This window comes from Entelurus aequoreus, linkage group LG13 (assembly GCF_033978785.1).
Source record: "Entelurus aequoreus isolate RoL-2023_Sb linkage group LG13, RoL_Eaeq_v1.1, whole genome shotgun sequence".
Lineage (NCBI taxonomy): Eukaryota > Metazoa > Chordata > Actinopteri > Syngnathiformes > Syngnathidae > Entelurus > Entelurus aequoreus.
Window position 1 is genome coordinate 32385956 of NC_084743.1, and position 16952 is coordinate 32402907.

The 16952-nt window shown below is 42.3% G+C and overlaps 2 protein-coding genes across 5 annotated transcripts in view; one reads left to right on the plus strand and one right to left on the minus strand.

Annotated features, from left to right (window-relative positions):
* LOC133663343 (ribosomal RNA processing protein 1 homolog A-like) overlaps nt 1-16952 on the plus strand; it is a 68772-nt gene that overhangs the window by 33332 nt on the left and 18488 nt on the right. Inside the window, exon 13 of one of the 3 annotated variants that reach the window (XM_062067749.1) lies at nt 11167-11210. The exons of the other annotated variants lie outside the window; for them this stretch is intronic. Coding sequence (XP_061923733.1) covers nt 11167-11195 — 29 coding nt within the window. The 3' untranslated portion in view covers nt 11196-11210. Of the gene's footprint in view, nt 1-11166; nt 11211-16952 lie in introns of those variants that run through there. 3 annotated transcript variants of the gene reach the window in all.
* Nucleotides 377-5505, minus strand: LOC133663342 (uncharacterized). 2 transcript variants are annotated; one of them, XM_062067745.1, is made up of 3 exons: nt 4172-5505; nt 2127-2291; nt 377-535 (listed from the first exon to the last, which is right to left on the minus strand). In XM_062067745.1, the coding sequence occupies exons 1-3, from the start codon at nt 5369-5371 to the stop codon at nt 392-394; spliced, it is 1509 nt and encodes a 502-aa protein (XP_061923729.1). In that variant the 5' UTR covers nt 5372-5505; the 3' UTR covers nt 377-391. The 2 variants fall into 2 exon arrangements, with proteins under 2 accessions (XP_061923729.1, XP_061923730.1); XM_062067746.1 differs by lacking the exon at nt 2127-2291.

The window sequence follows — 16952 nt, forward strand, 5'->3', positions numbered from 1 at the left end:
AGGAAATGGATTCCAACCTTAGCACGGCTGTCATGGCAATGTGAAATATATGGAGACAACCAAATCATATGATAAAATAATTCCTCAATTGTGTTACATATTGTGGACTACATGTACCAAGTTATATGGCAATCCGAAACGTTTGAAACCTTGGTAAAATGTCTCTTTAGTTTTGGGTCAAGCTGGATTCGGCTGCATATCCGGCAACCTCAGTCAGGGAGAGGGGGCTATAGAATTTTGACCATGATTGCAGCACCATTTCTGGCCAAATTCTTACATATGGCTCCTTTAAATTATCAAATTACTCATGCATGTAAATGAGCTAATTTTAGCATCGCTGATTTTAATATTTATTTTATGATATTTGTCGTCTTAAAATGTATCAATGGTTTTAAACAGAACCCTCAATCAAATCGCTGAGAAACAAAATGTGTGTCAAGTTACCAAAGACAGGCAGAAGTTTCTTACCTGCTGTTTTATTATTCTTTAAGTGGAAGGTCACCTTCTTGGAATCTGATGTGGGAGTTTGCCTCGTCTATGGAAACAAAAAAGGAGGGGATCAATAAAGAAAGTGTGATTGGGGCAAGAATTGATTATACAATATTTGTAAATACGCACTACAAACAAAAAGTTGAGACTTGTGGGTGAAATCTTTGGATGAAGCTAAAATGCACGATGGTGAACTTAATTAGACCTATAATGTGTCAGTACTTTTTTCACAACTTGCCGTTCTGACAAGGAACTGAACTGAAACATTCACTACAGACCAATACCAAAGCTGAAGTGTTCACAATAGTTAAAAAAACAAAACACCATCACGATTGAAATGCGGACGATTCTGACTCGATAGACTTTAACGTCCAAATATTCATTATTGAAATAAATTAAATAGACATTCTAAAATGCAGATCTAGCACGGACACAGTGCAAAACACAGCAGGAATGAAACAAAAGATTAAGTTCTTTGTACGCTACAACAGAAGTCAAAGTAAAACCAGCTAAAATAAAGACAATTAGCATGTGGAATAAGCCAGGATAGAATAATATTCACACAGTGAACAACACTGAACTAGAGATCGACAGATATGTTTTTTTCAGAGCAGATACTGATCATTAGTAGTCAAGGAAGCCGAGAAATATTTGGAGCTGATATTCATTTGCAGTAAAAGTTAGCTGAATATGAATAGTATGTGTCAGACAAAACAGCTGGACAAGGCTTTAAGGTATTTTTTTTACTTTTTTTTTTAGGAATCGTCAGACTCCTGTTGTGGTTAGCCAACAACATTAGGGGGTTTCACAAAAAGGAGGATTACCTCCAAATTCTTCAGGATAACCTAAAATCATCAGCCTGGAGGTTGGGTCTTCTATTACCATGTCAAAAGTGGTAATGGAATGGCTAAATCAGGCTAGAATTAAGGTTTTAGAATGGCCTTCCCACAGTACTGACTTAAACTTGTGGACAATGCTGAAGAAACAAGTCCATGTCAGAAAACCAACAAATTTAGCTGAACAGCAAAATTCAACCAGAAGCTTGTGGATGGCTTCCAAAAGCGCCTTATTGCAGTGAAACTTGCCAAGGGACATGTAACCAAATATTAACATTGCTGTATGTATACGTTTGACCCAGCAGATTTGGTCACATTTTCAGTAGACCCATAGTACATTCATAAAATAACCAAACTCTATGAATGTTTTTTGTGATCAGCAAGTACGTGCTCCAATGACTTTATCACAAAAAAATAAGAGTTGTAGAACGTATTGGAAACTCAAGACAGCCATGACATCTTTACAAGTGTATGTAAACTTTTGACTGTGTATATATATATATATATATATATATATATATATATACATACATATATATGTATATATATAGTAACTGCTGATGTAGTTCTGTTGTAGTTGTTAAAAAAAAAAAAAGGGGCAAATACCGATATACGTCAAAATGCCAAATATTTGCTCCAATAATTGGCCAATCTCTTCTGTGAACCGAATTGGTAGAAACGACACACCTTATGCGCTTATGATGACTAGGAATTATTGATGACATGTTTGTTTACTTGGGTTCTACGTTTGTTGTTGTGTTTAGAACCCAATACCGGGGTTTCAAAAGAGTAAAGATATACCTTATTGCCAAGTTGTGTGTTTTGGGGGCTTCCTTTAGCTCTGTAGAAGAGTGGTGTCGGAGCTTTGGCATTGGCCTGAAATGTGACAAAGTCACATGATGAGGTCTTCACCTTTAACTTCTGGGACTTATTAGCCGTCTGAGGTGTGGAGAAACCATCCCTTCCCTGAAGTAAAGAACATTTTTCAGTGGGCAGGTAATCTGACAATATTATTATTAGGGATGTAACGATATAAAAAGTTCATATCACGGTTGTTGTGACCCATTTTATCACTATTACTACGATATCGTTCATATATATGATCAAAAAGTACTTATACTCTGAAATCTTTTTACCAAGTTTTATTTATTAAATTAAATTACAAAAGACAATATACCTTCTTGGCAGAACAAACATTAAAGGTGACCTATGATAAAATGTGTCTTTTCTGACTTATAAATGATGTTACAATGTTGTATACTTTCGTTAAACAATGCCAAAGCGTCAAACTAAGGTTCATGCTTTTGGGAGTAAGTTTGGTACAGTTATGAATGCCTGGGCCAAGTCTTTATTCACAGCTGGGAATCAGTGACGTCACTGATTGATGGATGTACTTATGTGGGAATTACTAATATGCAGCCAGCACAGCTCATCCCCCTCATGCTTCACAGACAGAGATTGTAAAGGCTGCTGCTTGGGTCTTGTTATTAACTCTCGTCTAATGTCCTCCCAGACTTCCACTTTCTTTAGTGTCTATAAAATAAATATTGCCATGTTTATCAATCTTACGATATTTTACACAAGAAGAAATTGTATTAGCCGCTAAACTTAAGTGTAAAGAGACGGTGACATTATGACTTAAGAAACAAAGAGAAGGTAGAAGAAAGTATTATTTTCATCTAATCTTGCCATGTGCATAATTACACCGACGTGCCAAATGCAATGAGATAAAGGCTTCCAGAGCAGCTTTTTTTTTTAAATGCAGGTGTATTGTGACCAGGGGAATCTATATATTTTTGTAAAGTTTATTTCCGACCGTGTCTGGGAAAATAAATTGTGTTGATGTTCGTCTTCAAGATATATATTTAACAGTTTACTTTTTTTTTTTTAAATATAAATTAATACTTTGGGAGGGTGAATGTGTGGTTTCCTTGGCAATGTGGGAGCGCTTACATAAACACCTTGCAGACACATGAAATAAACTAAGTTATAAATGTGAGTGTGGAACCAAATTTACATACACTACATATCTAGACCACAGGAAAGTGTTTAAATGTAGATTAAATCAACATAAATCTCCTTTGAATATTGTTCTGGCTTCTTAAGAGCCAAAATACTTTTGAGTGTTTAAAAGTGTTCCGTTTTAATTTGTAAAGGTTTTAGAGTATTTTTAATGATAAAGGCAAAATGAGTTTGGAACGTCCAGTTTGTGTGACGTCAGATGCGCGTTCACCTCCTGTTGTAGACACCTCTGTGTCATATTCCTATAGATCAGGGGTCCCCATTATCACGATATCGATGGGAAAATTCATTTTTAGACAATATGATTTGCCTGAGCGGCTAGGAGACACCAAGAGTAACAAGCGGTAGAAAATGGATTAGAAAGGAAATACTTAAAAAAAAAAATAAATACATTTTTTTTTAAATAAATAAATACTTGGGACTTCCTGTGGGCTGAATTTTGGATGCTGGGGGGCCGGATCCGGCCCGCGGGCCGTAGTTTGGGGACCCCTGCTATAGCTCTATCACAATTAAATATCTTAGTTGCCTGGAGAGTAATGTTTTTCTACAAGGTTAGATTGGAGAATGTTGTTTCTTAATGGGGAAATACGTTAATGTCTCTTTCATACATGTTAGTATTTTAGCTAGCCAGTAAGCTAGCTTGCTTCTCAATGAAATGTGTCACAGTGTAGTTATCAATCACTGTTTTTACAATCATTTGAACATAAAACGGTAATACTAACCATCAGAAGTTTTACCGCGATTAATCAGTAGTACCATTTATCGTTACACCCCTATAACATATAAATCATAGAACTATGACTCACTCTGCCTTTAAAACTCACCTTAATCTTCTTGATACCAGCTGCTCCTTTTGCAACGTTGTTGACCTCGAGCTCATCCGCCTCAAACTCAAACACCACAGGTATCTTCTTTTTCTTCTTGGTCGGCTTCTCAGAGAAAGATAATTCCTCATCACCAACCATGGGCTCATCTACATGACAATTCAATAGCTGAGTTTCATCTTTGACTTCCTCCACCTGGGCTGATGGTTGGGTGTTCTTCAGAGAACTTGCAACGTGATGATCAGAGGACATCGGTTCAACATCCAATAACTGAGACTCGCCAACCTCCTTTTTGGCTTGAACAGCAGTTGTAGATTTATTTCGCCTCCTTTGTCTTTTTTTCTTTGAAGATGAGGGACTTCCATCGGTAGGACTTTGACTTGTAGAATGTAAAAGTTCAGGGGTCTTTTCCTCAGGTGTATGATCTGTTTTCTGCAGAATTGGTTCCTGCTTGTTTGTCTTTGCCTCTTCTCTCACTGCTGCAAGCTCTGCCTTTGTAGCAGATTCATAAATTGGAGTTTTATCCACAAGTTTCTTTCTCTTATTCTTCTTAGCCGAGGCAGTAGTGTCAGTCATGCCTGTGCCATCATCTTTCGAATCTTCACATGGTATAGATTTAGTCTGTATTGTGCTTAGCTGTGAATGACCATCATCGTCTTTGACTTTCTCAGCTTTCAGGCCCTTCTTTTTCCTCCTGGCAGGATTTATAGGCTGTGATTGAGCTTCATTCAACATTGAGTTTTCTGACATCTCACAGTCTACTAGATTTTCCACTGTGTCACTTTGTGATTTTAACTTTGCGTCTGTCTTCACAGAGACCACAACATTGGGTTTGGATGAGTTCTCTTGCTCGGTTATTCCTGTGCCAATGCCCTGAGTAGTGCAAGTCTGAGGCTTTGCTAGCTCTTCCACTTTCGGCTCCAGTACTTTCATCTTTTTGTTCATCTTTTTCTTTTTTGGCTGATCCTTGTTGATTATGCAACGATTTGGTTTGTCTGCTTCATCCAAGGCAGAAACAAATGGCTGCATCTTTGCTTCATCTTCAGACCCATTTAATCTAATCTTACTTTGAGTTGAAAATTCAGCATGCTCCTCATTGGTGCTTTTGGCGTTTGGATCACCGCTTGCACATTCATCACGACACGCCTTCCTTTTTTTCTTCTTTTGCTTTTTTAAAACAACAGGGTCTGTCGGTTCCATGCCATCTTTACTTGAGGCCACGCTTTGCTTGGGTTTAGAGGCTTTCTTTCCTGAAGAAAAGGAACAAAAATAATCTAAATAATTTGTAAATTGCTTCTATTACAGTATATGAAGAAATCAGGGATGCACAATATTTGTTTTTCAAGCTGATGCAGATTACTTTCTGCTTTTCAAGACCAGTTCTGATAACTTACAATATAACTATTGTAACCAGAGGTGTTTGAATCCAATACTGATAGCAGTCCAATATCACCAAAACAATTAAGTATTAAGGCTCCTCTCTGAGCTGCCACCTTAGGAGTTTGCGTGTCCCAATGATCCTAGGAGCTATGTTGTCCGGGGGCTTCTATGCCCCCTGGTAGGGTCTCCCAAGACAAACAGGTCCTATGTGAGGGATCAGACAAAGAGCAGCTCAAAGACTTTTATGAGAGAGAGACTCCGATTTCCCTCGCCCGGACCCGGACGCAGGTCACCGGGGCCCCCCTCTGGAGCAGGGGCGGATTAAGAAATTTTGGCCCCCTGGGCCTGACATGGTCTTGGCCCCTCAACCCCCCGCGCGTGTGGGCGCACACACACGCACGCACTATGCAAGAAATACTGTATACTGTGAACAGACATGCACACTGTACTGTACAGAAGAGTGCACATACTGCACACACACTATTAGGTATACCACACAGACACTGACAAGCACAGGTTTCACACAGACACAGGGGGAGGGGATAAATGGCCTAAAAATAAACATTTTTGAAAATGATTACGCCCACTTCAGTGATGGTGCATTGGGTCATTTGAGAGATATTATGTATTGGAAGTTGGTAGCTATCATGAAATAAACCCCCCAACCCACCCAAAAAACTAAATCGGACATGATTTTTGCCCCCTTTTCCTCCCTTCTATCATTAAAAATAAAATAATATCTTAGGAAAACACATTGGCATAACGGCAGCTGTGCAGCAAATTGAGGCTCAAAGTCTGTATCTATTTGTGGTTAAGCTTGAGGAGAAGGAGAAAGGTAAAATGATAACATGCATCGGAGAGCACCACAAAGAAAGGTGTAGGCCAGTTCATGGTACAAGGGCTGCATGCAGGTCAAGATAGCCCATTTCCAAGAATGCTATAGTGGCTGGACAGGCACTGGACATGTCCTGAACTCAGTGTCAGACGTGGCTGCCGAATACTTGGATGAAGTGAAGCAGCTGACAGATCTCATGCTGCCCCATCTGAAGACTGTCCTGGCCAGGCAGAGGATGGATGAGGAGACCTTCCCAATGGACCCTGTCAGTGAACAGGCTAGTAACATTGATGGCACCCCTGTGCACAACATTGGGATGGAGAGACAATGTGGCAAGGTGGACTACAAACTGAAGAAGTTGGGCACACTGAACGCAGTCAATAGGTCAATAATTTTACAGAAGAGCCAGGAGCTTCAGAGGTTTCAAGGCAGCAGCACAAGCAAAAAGGGAGGTTGAACTCAACTGGAGTAAATTCATGAAGGCAAAATTCGAGAGTAGGGCAGATGAGAAACAAGAGATGGCTCAAAGAAAGGAGAGTAAGAGACTAGACATGCTGGACACACTGAAATCTTTTGATGGCCCCTTCACGATAGTGGGGAAGTTGAAAAGTTCCTTGTGGATGAAAGTCTGCACAAGAATGCAAAGCTGCAGAGAATGAAGCTTGAGGTTCAGTTTGCCAGAGAAAGCACCAAGCTTCTGCCTAAAGTCAATCCTATCTTCACAATCCAGGTGACACTTCCCAGAAATGGCAAAAGTGCAATTCTCCAAGTCATAATGGATACTTAGAATTTTATGGTGGTGGTAAGTATTCATGAAAACAGGTAGCCTAACATTAGTGAATGGGTGAATTCTGGAAATAACCTAAAAAGCTTACACAGTGCACCTTTAAGCAAGGGGTTTCTTTCGTGCTTTCAATTTTGCAAAATCATCCACCACATCATTGAAGTCCAACTCTCTTGTCAGCTCACTCTCAATTGCCATTAGAGATAACGCATTTAATCTTTTCTGAGTCATTCTTGTGCGCAGCTCATTTTTTACTCTTGACAAAAGAGAGAATGAGCGTTCTCCCTCACAGTTACTGACCGGTAGAGTGAGAAAAATCTGTAGCGCAATGTATGTATTAGGAAACGTAGGCTGTAGTCCAAAATGTATTATTGTTTTGAGCAGTCCTGAAGGGGTCCTCTCCTCATCAGTGTTGTTGAGCTGTATAAAAGATTTGAACTGTATAAGCTCCTGTCCAAGACTTTCATTGAGGTCAGATGGGTATGATTCAGTGAGAATCTTGGCCTTGTGAAGGACTGAAGCATTGGACTCTGTATCCAAAGAGAAAAGGACACTGAACAAATTGTTCAGATGTTTGTAGGCCTCCAGACGGTGATTAAGGCTTGAACTCAGTTGATCAATAGAGGCAATAAATGTCTCTATTTGAAACAGTTGCCTTCCCTCAAGCACAACATCTGGGGATGCTGATTCATCAGCAAACTTTTTACGTTTCCTCGTCCGTTCAGCCCTGTAAGATGGGGTGCCACCCAACATGTTTAAGGCTTTCTGCTCAAAATGATCAAATAGATCTCTTTGGGAGAGAACAAAGGTGCGCAGAGATTCCAGCAATCTAACTGCTGTACCAAGGTCCATGTCTGCTTTTTGAAGTTGCAGACTTGTGGCCTGAAATCTGGACAGAACAGTGTCCCAAAAGCCTGCCATGAAGGCCATCTCAAGTGAATCCAGCTTCCGCACTAGACTGTCAGCTTCAGTTCGTGTGTCTCGTTTCTCTGTGTCATCAGTGGAAATAACCTGTAGTGCTGCTTTTATTTTACTGTAGTTCTGCCACAGTGCTTTGGTAGATTCTGCACGGCAACTCCAACGCGTGTTGGATAAAGCTTTAAGTGTGAGATCTATGTTGGAATTGCCAAATACCCTGTCCCATCGGTGTGTGGATGCAGTTGTGAAGTTGTAAATAGACTGAATCAAGTCAAAATACTTAGAGACTTCATTTCCACATCTGTCAATGCTGTTGACTCCCACCAAATTCAAAGAGTGAGCTGCACATGGAATATAGTGTATTAATGGGTTGCTTTTCTTTAAGTGAGCCTGCAACCCATTATACCTCCCTGACATGTTGCTGGCATTATCATAAGCCTGCCCCCTGCAATTTGACAGCTCTAACCCTAGATTTTCCAACACAGACATGACACAGTTAGCCAAACTTTCACCTGTATGGCTAGTAATGGGCTCAAAACCCACAAAGCGTTCAACAACACTGCCCTCTTTGCTAACAAAACGGAATATGAATGTCAATTGGTCCACATGAGATAAATCTGGGGTTGAATCCACAATGATAGAGTAGTATTTGCTTGCTTGCAGTTCATCTGCTATAGCCTGTTTGGTTTTTGCACCCATCAATTCAATGAATTCCTCACAAATGGTGGAGGACAGATATGAGGTATTACCTCGACCCATCTGCCCAAACTTTCTGATGTGATCCTTTAGAAAGGGATCAAATTCAGCCAGGACCTCCAGAATACCAAGGTAGTTCCCATTGAGAGGAGACCCTAACGATTCATTTTTACCCCTAAATGCAAGGCCCCTTTCTGCAAGGAATTTAATGACTGCAACAACTCTTTGTAACACCTGCCTCCAATAGCTGCTCTCTGCCTGAAACTGTTTGAACAGGTCTGCATCAACTGTGGCACCTTTGGTGCGGTTCAAGACTGCTTGCATGCAGGCTATGTGCTCAGCACTTCGCTCATGTTCACCAAATCTTTCTGAGTGTTTCCAATCACAATAGCCTGTCACAAAAGAATGCGTTTTTGGGGAAAACAGTTTGCATGCAAAGCAGTAAACATTACCAGTAGAGGGAGAGTACATCAGCCACTCTCTTTGTACTCGTTGTCCATTGGGCAAGTGTGAAGTAAAATGTTCATTGTTTAGGCATCGGGTTTTGCCTCCTAGCCCACTGTTCCTCACAGAAGCTGGATAATGGCTGTGACGGTTGTGAAATGATTTTGCACCTCTTTGAATAAGAACTTCCTTCATTGACTCAGTGAGGGTCTCAGCCCATTTAGCGGGATCACTAGGTAGAGTTGTCACTGTAGATGGTGTTGAAGAAAGATTCAGCTCATTTTCTATGCTGTCCAGAGGTGCAGTGACCTCACATTCATCCGAGCAACTGGCTACTGCTGAATTGGTTGAATCATAAGCATCAGAAGCATTTGGTTCAGTGTCTACACTTGTAGTGGTCTCAGGATCTTGGGAGCTACATGCTAGCTCAGGTGCATTGCTAACCTTAGCTGAATTTGCAGTAGCATTTATAGAATTGCTTTCAGCAGATGTCTTTGTACTGAAGAAGCTGGAGATATTTGGAACACTCTCAAGTAAAACTGATTCCTTTTTTTTCTTTTCTTGCTGAATTTTTTTTCTAGCTCCTCCACTTAAACGTTTATGATCCATATTTCCCTTCTTTCTTTGCACATTGGCTCTTTGCCTATCACAACAGATAAACCAACTATGTGTGTGTGTGTGTGTGTGTGTGTGTGTGTGTGTGTGTGTGTGTGTGTGTGTGTGTGTGTGTGAGTTTGTTTGTGTGTTTATGATCGGTGCTGCTTCCTTCAAGTGTGTGAGGTGATTTAGAAAACTAGCAACCCAGCATCAACACTCCAAAGCAGAGAATAACAGCTTACTAGCATAGACAATTGAGAGCAGAGAATCAACTGATTCGTCTGATAGACAGCAGGAGAGCAGAGTGGTCAGTGATGATCGAATCAAGAAAATGTCTAAATGGCAAGGGAACAGACTGATTTGTACTGAGGAGAAAGAGAGAGAGAGCCAATTACAGTGAAATATATTCCAAAAGAGCCAAGTGACTAGCTGAAGGCAGGGACAAATGCCTTGGAGTGACCAACAAGAGTGCAAAGTACCAAATGGCAAAATGTGGAAAGACCAACAGGCAGATCTGCTTTTACCTCTTATCTTCACAACCAAAAAATTGCTAAATGATGTTTTCAGTCGCTAGCCAGGTATGGCCAAAAGACGCGAAATCTAGCGGCAAAGTCGGTCAATCACACTGACAGTGAAACAAATATTTTGAAAAGATAATAATTGTACACCTTTGTGCACTTTAGTCTTCTATCTAAATATTTTCACAAAGGACACCAAGGCAGCTTGCTAGCTATGATGGGAGCAACAATGTCTGATAGACAGCAGGAGAGCAGAGTGGTCAGTGATGATCCAATCAAGAAAATGTCTAAATGGCAAGGGAACAGACTGATTTGTACTGAGGAGAAAGAGAGAGCCAAGTACAGTTAAATATATTCCAGAGCCAAGTGACTAACTGAAGGCAAAGACAACAGCCAGATACCTTAGCAGAGACCAACAAGAATTCAAAGTACCTAATAGCAAGATGGCGAGACCAACACAATAAATTGTATTAGGATTTAATTTATTAACGTTAATCTTAACAGCCAAAAAGTTGCTGAATAATGTTTGTAGTCGCTAGCCAGGTATGCCCAAAACAAGAGTCGCTAAACCTAGCAGCAAAGTTGCTTAATTGCAACACACTCTAGGATTCAGGGGAATTAAGGATAATAAAGATATTAATTGTACAACTTTTTGTACTTTTTTTCTAGTTTTTTGAGTCGCCAGCCATGTATGGCCAAAAGTCGCTAATTGAATGCCAACGTTGCTTAATCGCCAACACACTGGGACTCACTGAAGGACTGACTGAATAAAAAAGATAATTAAGATAATTGTGTACTTTTCTCTTCTGATATTTTCTCTAAGGACCCCAAGCTATCTGCAAGCAGCAATAATGTCTGACAGACAGGAGAGCAGAGTGGTCAGTGATGAATGGCAAGGGAACAGGCTGATTTGTACTGAGGAGAAAGAGAGAGAGAGAGCCAATTACAGTGAAATATATTCCAAAAGAGCCAAGTGACTAGCTGAAGGCAGGGACAAATGCCTTGGAGTGACCAAGAAGAGTGCAAAGTACCAAATGGCAAAATGTGGGAAGACCAACAGGAAGATCTGCTTTTACCACTTATCTTCACAACCAAAAAGTCGCTAAATGATGTTTTTAGTCGCTAGCCAGGTATGGCCAAAAGACGCGAAATCTAGCGGCAAAGTCGGTCAATCACACAGTGAAACAAATAATTTTAAAAAGATAGTAATCGTACAATGTCTTGTACTTTTGTCTTCTTTCTTAATATTTCTCAAAGGACACCAAAATGTCGCTATCTGCAGGCAGCTTGCTAGCTATGATGGCAGCAACAATGTACCTTAGAGTGACTGACCAACAAGAGCTCAAAGTACCTAATGGCAAAATGTGGAGAGACAGACACAATAAATTGCATTAAGATGAAGAGAACTGTTGCTATTATTAATCTTAACATCAACCAGAAAGTCGCTAAATGTCACCAGCCAGGTATGGCCAAAAGTCGCTTAATTGGCCACACACAGTAACAGAGAAACTAACAAAAAAAAGATCATAAAGATAATAGTTGTACAACTGTGTGTACTTTTGTCTTCTTTCTAAATATTTTCCCAAAGGACACCAAAATGTTGCTATCTGCAGGCGGGAGCGTGCCTATGTTCCCCGGGTCCTATGTTCCCCGGGTCCTATGTTCCCCGGTTGTTCCTGGGTCTTTGTATGCGACCGGGGAACTTAGGACCCTTTTTCTAAAAAAGGGTCCTATGTTCCCTGCATTGTATCTGGCGAAATTGCGAAATTGTGCCCTGACCAAAACCATCCCTAAACCTAACCTGTCACAGGGCGTTGTGGAGCACTTTTTTTTGGCGAAATTGTGCCCTGACCAAAACTATCCCTAAACCTAACCTGTCACAGGGCGTTGTGGAGCACTTTTTTGGCGAAATTGTGCCCTGACCAAAACCATCCCTAAACCTAACCTGTCACAGGGCGTGCGGCAGCAGATAGAGCAACTCAAACGCGAACTTCCTTCCTTCGACAACTTAAACGCGTCTCTGTCATGCGTGTCTGCGTGCGTCTTACTTAGTCGCGCATTGGAAGCAGCGGGGAACATAGAACCCTTTTCTGGAAAAAGTGTTGTACGTTCCCCGCAGCGGGGAACATAGAACCCTTTTTTTTTAAAAAGGGTCCTTAGTTCCCCGGTAGAGGGGAACATAGGACCCGGGTAACATAGGGACGGGGAACATAGGGATGACCCGCTGCAGGCAGCTTGCTAGCTATGATGGCAGCAACGATGTCTGCCAGACAGGAGAGAGTGGTCAGTGACGATCGAATCGAGAAAATGACAAAATGGGTCAAAGACCAAAAAGTTATTAACTGACAGCAGTGACAAATGTCAGACTGTAAACTTTCTCGAAAGAAAAGGACAAAATGGGAAGATGCTGATAATAACAGCAAAATGGAAAATATAAGAATTTCCAAGTAATGCTCAACTCAAGTGTGTGTGTGTGTGTGTGTGCGCGCGTTAAACTTCTTGTTGAATGATTTCAAATTATCTCTGAGTCTGAACTGAGGGAAAGGAAACCAAATTTTGAGCAGTCTCTCACGAGTTCAAAATACCAAATGAGGAGATTCTAAAAGAACAGACCGGTTTATGAAAGACTTGATGGGGGAGGGGCACAGCTAAGAATACTTGAGTGAGATTCTGTGATCCAAATTCGAGATAGAGCTTTTTGATAATGATAATTTGTCAGAGTAAGGTTGTGTAATCAAAATTTGAGAATGAACTTTGTCAATCAATCAAGAATATTTGCATTAAGTTCTGTGATCAAAATTCAGAAACAACCTTTAATAATTGATAAAGAATATGTGAGTGAGGTTGTGTGATCCATCCAATTTGAGAATTAGCTTTGATAATAATGATTGAGAGCCTCTGGCCCTCTGTGGATCATGGCCGCGGGGCCAATTTTGCCTGGCCCCTTGGGGCCTCTGTGGGTCGTGGCCGCGGGGCCAAGTTGGCCTGGCCCCTTGGGGCCTCTGACCCTCTATGGATCGGGGCCAAGTTGGCCTGACCCCTCGGGGCCTCTGGCCCTCTATGGATCATGGCCGCGGGGCCAAGTTGGCCTGACCCCTTAGGACCTCAGGCCCTCTGTGGGTCGCGGCCGCGGGGCCAAGTTGACCTGGCCCCTTGGGGCCTCTTACCCTCTATGGATCGTGGCCGCGGGGCCAAGTTGACCTGGCCCCTTGGGGCCTCTGGCCTTCTGTGGCTCGCGGCCGCGGGGCCAAGTTGGCCTGGCCCTTTGGGGCCTCTGGCCTTCTGTGGGTCGTGGCCGCGGGGCCAAGTTGGCCTGGCCCCTTGGGGCCTCTGACCGTCTATGGATCGTGGCCGCGGGGCCAAGTTGACCTGGCCCCCTGGGGCCTCTGACCCTCTATGGATCGTGGCCGCGGGGCCAAGTTGGCCTGGCCCCTTGGGGCCTCTGACCGTCTATGGATCATGGCCGCGGGGCCATGTTGGCCTGGCCCCTTGGGGCCTCTGGCCCTCTGTGGGTCGCGGCCGCGGGGCCAAGTTGACCTGGCCCCTTGGGGCCTCTTACCCTCTATGGATCATGGCCGCGGGGCCAAGTTGGCCTGGCCCCTTGGGGCTTAAGATTATTATTTTTGCAAAAGTAGTTTTGCTTGGGTCGCGGCCGCGGGGCCAAGTTGGCCTGGCCCCTTGGGGCCTCTGGCCCCCTGGGCCTGGGCCCGGTAGGCCCGGTCATTAATCCACCTATGCGAGTGTAGTGGGTGGGAGGTGTTGTCCATAATGGCTAGGAGTTTTGCTAGACTTCTCCTCTCTGACACCACCACCAGAGAGTCTAGCTCCACTCCCATCACGTTACTGGCCTTCCTTACTAGCTTGTCCAGTCTGTTTGCGTCCCTCGCTCTCAGCCTGCTGCCCCAGCAGGCCACGGCGTACAAGAAGGCGCCCGCCACCACCGACTCATAGAACATCTTCAACATCTTTGTACAGACGTTGAAGGATCCTAGCCTCCTGAGGAAGTAGAGGCGGCTCTGTCCCTTCTTGTAGAGTGCCTCAGCGTGTTTAGACCCATTCAGCTTGTTGTCCATGTGTACACCGAGGCATTTATAATCCTCAACCATGTTCACATCGACCCCCCTGACGGAAACAGGGGTCGCCGGAGTACTCCTCCTCCTTCCCAGGTCCACAACCAGCTCCTTGGTCTTCGTCACATTGAGCTGGAGGTGGTTCTTTCCACACCATGTGACAAAGTCCTCCACCAGTGCCCTGTATTCCTCATCATCACCATCCTCAATACACCCCACTATCGCAGAGTCATCAGAAAACTTCTGAAGGTGGCAGGACTCTGAGTGATAGTGGAAATCGGTGGTGTAGATGGTGAAGAGGAAGGGGAAGAGGACTGTGCCCTGCGGGGCCCCGGTGTTGCTGACCAGCCTGTCAGACACACAGTCCTGCAGTCGCACGTACTGTGGTCTGTCAGTCAGGTAATCAACAACCCAGGACACCAAGGGGGCCTCCACCTGCATCGTCTCCAACTTCACACCCAGTAGTCCAGGCCGTATGGTATCGAAAGCACTGGAGAAGTCAAAAAACATGACCCTCACACTGTGTATTAGTGGATAATAATTATTATATTTTAGCATTACAAATATACAGGGTTTTATTAGTCATTATAGAACAAACAATATTTTAATACCTACTGTCATGTAAATTTGTGGCATCTTGGGTGGTTATGGAGTTAGTTTATTTCCAACATGCGTACAATTACCATATGATACATCACATATTTCCAGTTTCTCATTACGGCATGTCGGAAAAGATGAAGGAAGAACAGAGATTATTTAATCCTACCACTTTTTGTTTCATAGCAATTTCTAACACATCTGTTTGTACTCAATCTGTAACACAGCAGTGAATAAATACATTAATGAGTAAGTAAATAGATATTAATTACATGAATAAACAAATAAACGTCTCATAAATAAATAGATACATTTTGATTTGCATAATGAGATGAATAAGATTCTCTATAGTGGAATGAAGTGAACAATCTTGTCAGTCATCCGCTATATTTGTCTCTGTGGGTAGGGGCAGGCATACACATACAGAATTTGAAGCTTGTGATGTAAACGTAAGGTAATATGGTACAATTCGCGGCTGGCTCTACGTAGGAGCAAGATGCCTCAAATAGATGTCCATCCATTTCCTACCGCTTGTCCCTTTCGGGGTCGTGGTGGGTGTTGGAGCCTATCTCAGCTGCATTCGGACGGAAGGCGGGGTACACCCTGGACAAGTCGCCACCTCATCGCAGGGCCAACACAGATAGACAAACAACATTCACACTCACATTCACACACTAGGGCCAATTTAGTGTTGCCAATCAACCTATCCCAGGTGCATGTCTTTGGAGGTGGGAGGAAGCCGGTGAGTTGATTAATGTATCTGCAGTAGCGGGGAAAAAAAAGACACGATACACTAACATTTTCCCCTCATCTCTGTCACAACGTTGTATCAGACTCCGCACATACAGACACGCACATCCATTTCCCTCAGCCCTCAGTAAACCAGCATTGATGAATAAAAACGAGACAAAAAACGAGATCCAATCATATTTAATTTTGTCTTGTAGATGGGTGGGACAAGTTGGGAATCTCTCCAATCACAGGCACAGCTCTTTAACAGTTTACCTACGAGAAAGGGTGGGGTTTAGCTACGGTGGAGAGTCAATCAGATGCTTTTCCTTGTGAGAAGAGGAAGGTGGCGGCGCCAAAACAAAAATTTGTAGATTTAACAAGTTCCACATCATAATCAGTGAACACCTGGGAGAAAGTGAAAAGGACACTTTTTTTTTACTCTATATGATGCCATCAGCAACAGCCATTGATCGTGACATCAATCGTGACAAGATAAAGCTGTGTGTATTTGCTGCCTACCGGTTCTCCTGTGTTCATGAATCATGGTAAAGACATGTATCGCAACTCTGTTTCAAACATACATACCTGTTTTGCGAGAGACGCAGCATAAAGAATAGAAAAAGCGCTTTAAAGTGGGGAAAATGTTGACTCCTTGTTAGTTGGTAAAACACAACATGAAAAAACCCATTACCGTATTTTTCGGACTATAAGTCGCAGTTTTTTTCATAGTTTGGCCGGGGGTGCGACTTATACTCAGGAGCGACTTATGTGTGAAATTATTAACACATTACCGTAAAATATCAAATAATATTATTTAGCTCATTCACGTAAGAGACTAGACGTATAAGATTTCATGGGATTTAGCGATTAGGAGCGACAGATTGTTTGGTAAACGTATAGCATGTTCTATATGTTATAGTTATTTGAATGATTTTTACCATAATATGTTACGTTAACATACCAGGCACGTTCTCAGTTGGTCAGTCCTATAACGTACACTTATTCAGCCTGTTGTTCACTATTCTTTATTTATTTTAAATTGCCTTTCAAATGTCTATTCTAGGTGTTGGGTTTTTTATCAAATAAATTTCCCCAAAAAATGCGACTTATACTCCAGTGCGACTTATATATGTTTTTTCCCTTCTTTATTATGCATTTTCGGCCGGTGCGATTTATACTCTGGAGCGATTTATACTCCGAAAAATACGGT

Coding starts and splice junctions, on each gene's coding strand:
- LOC133663342 (XM_062067745.1), bottom strand. CDS start 5,371: ATGGAACCGACAGACCCTGTTGTTTTAAAAAAGCAAAAGAAGAAAAAA. Junction 2,292..4,171: donor CTGGTATCAAGAAGATTAAG/GTGAGTTTTAAA, acceptor TCTTTACTTCAG/GGAAGGGATGGTTTCTCCAC. Junction 536..2,126: donor ACACACAACTTGGCAATAAG/GTATATCTTTAC, acceptor TTGTTTCCATAG/ACGAGGCAAACTCCCACATC.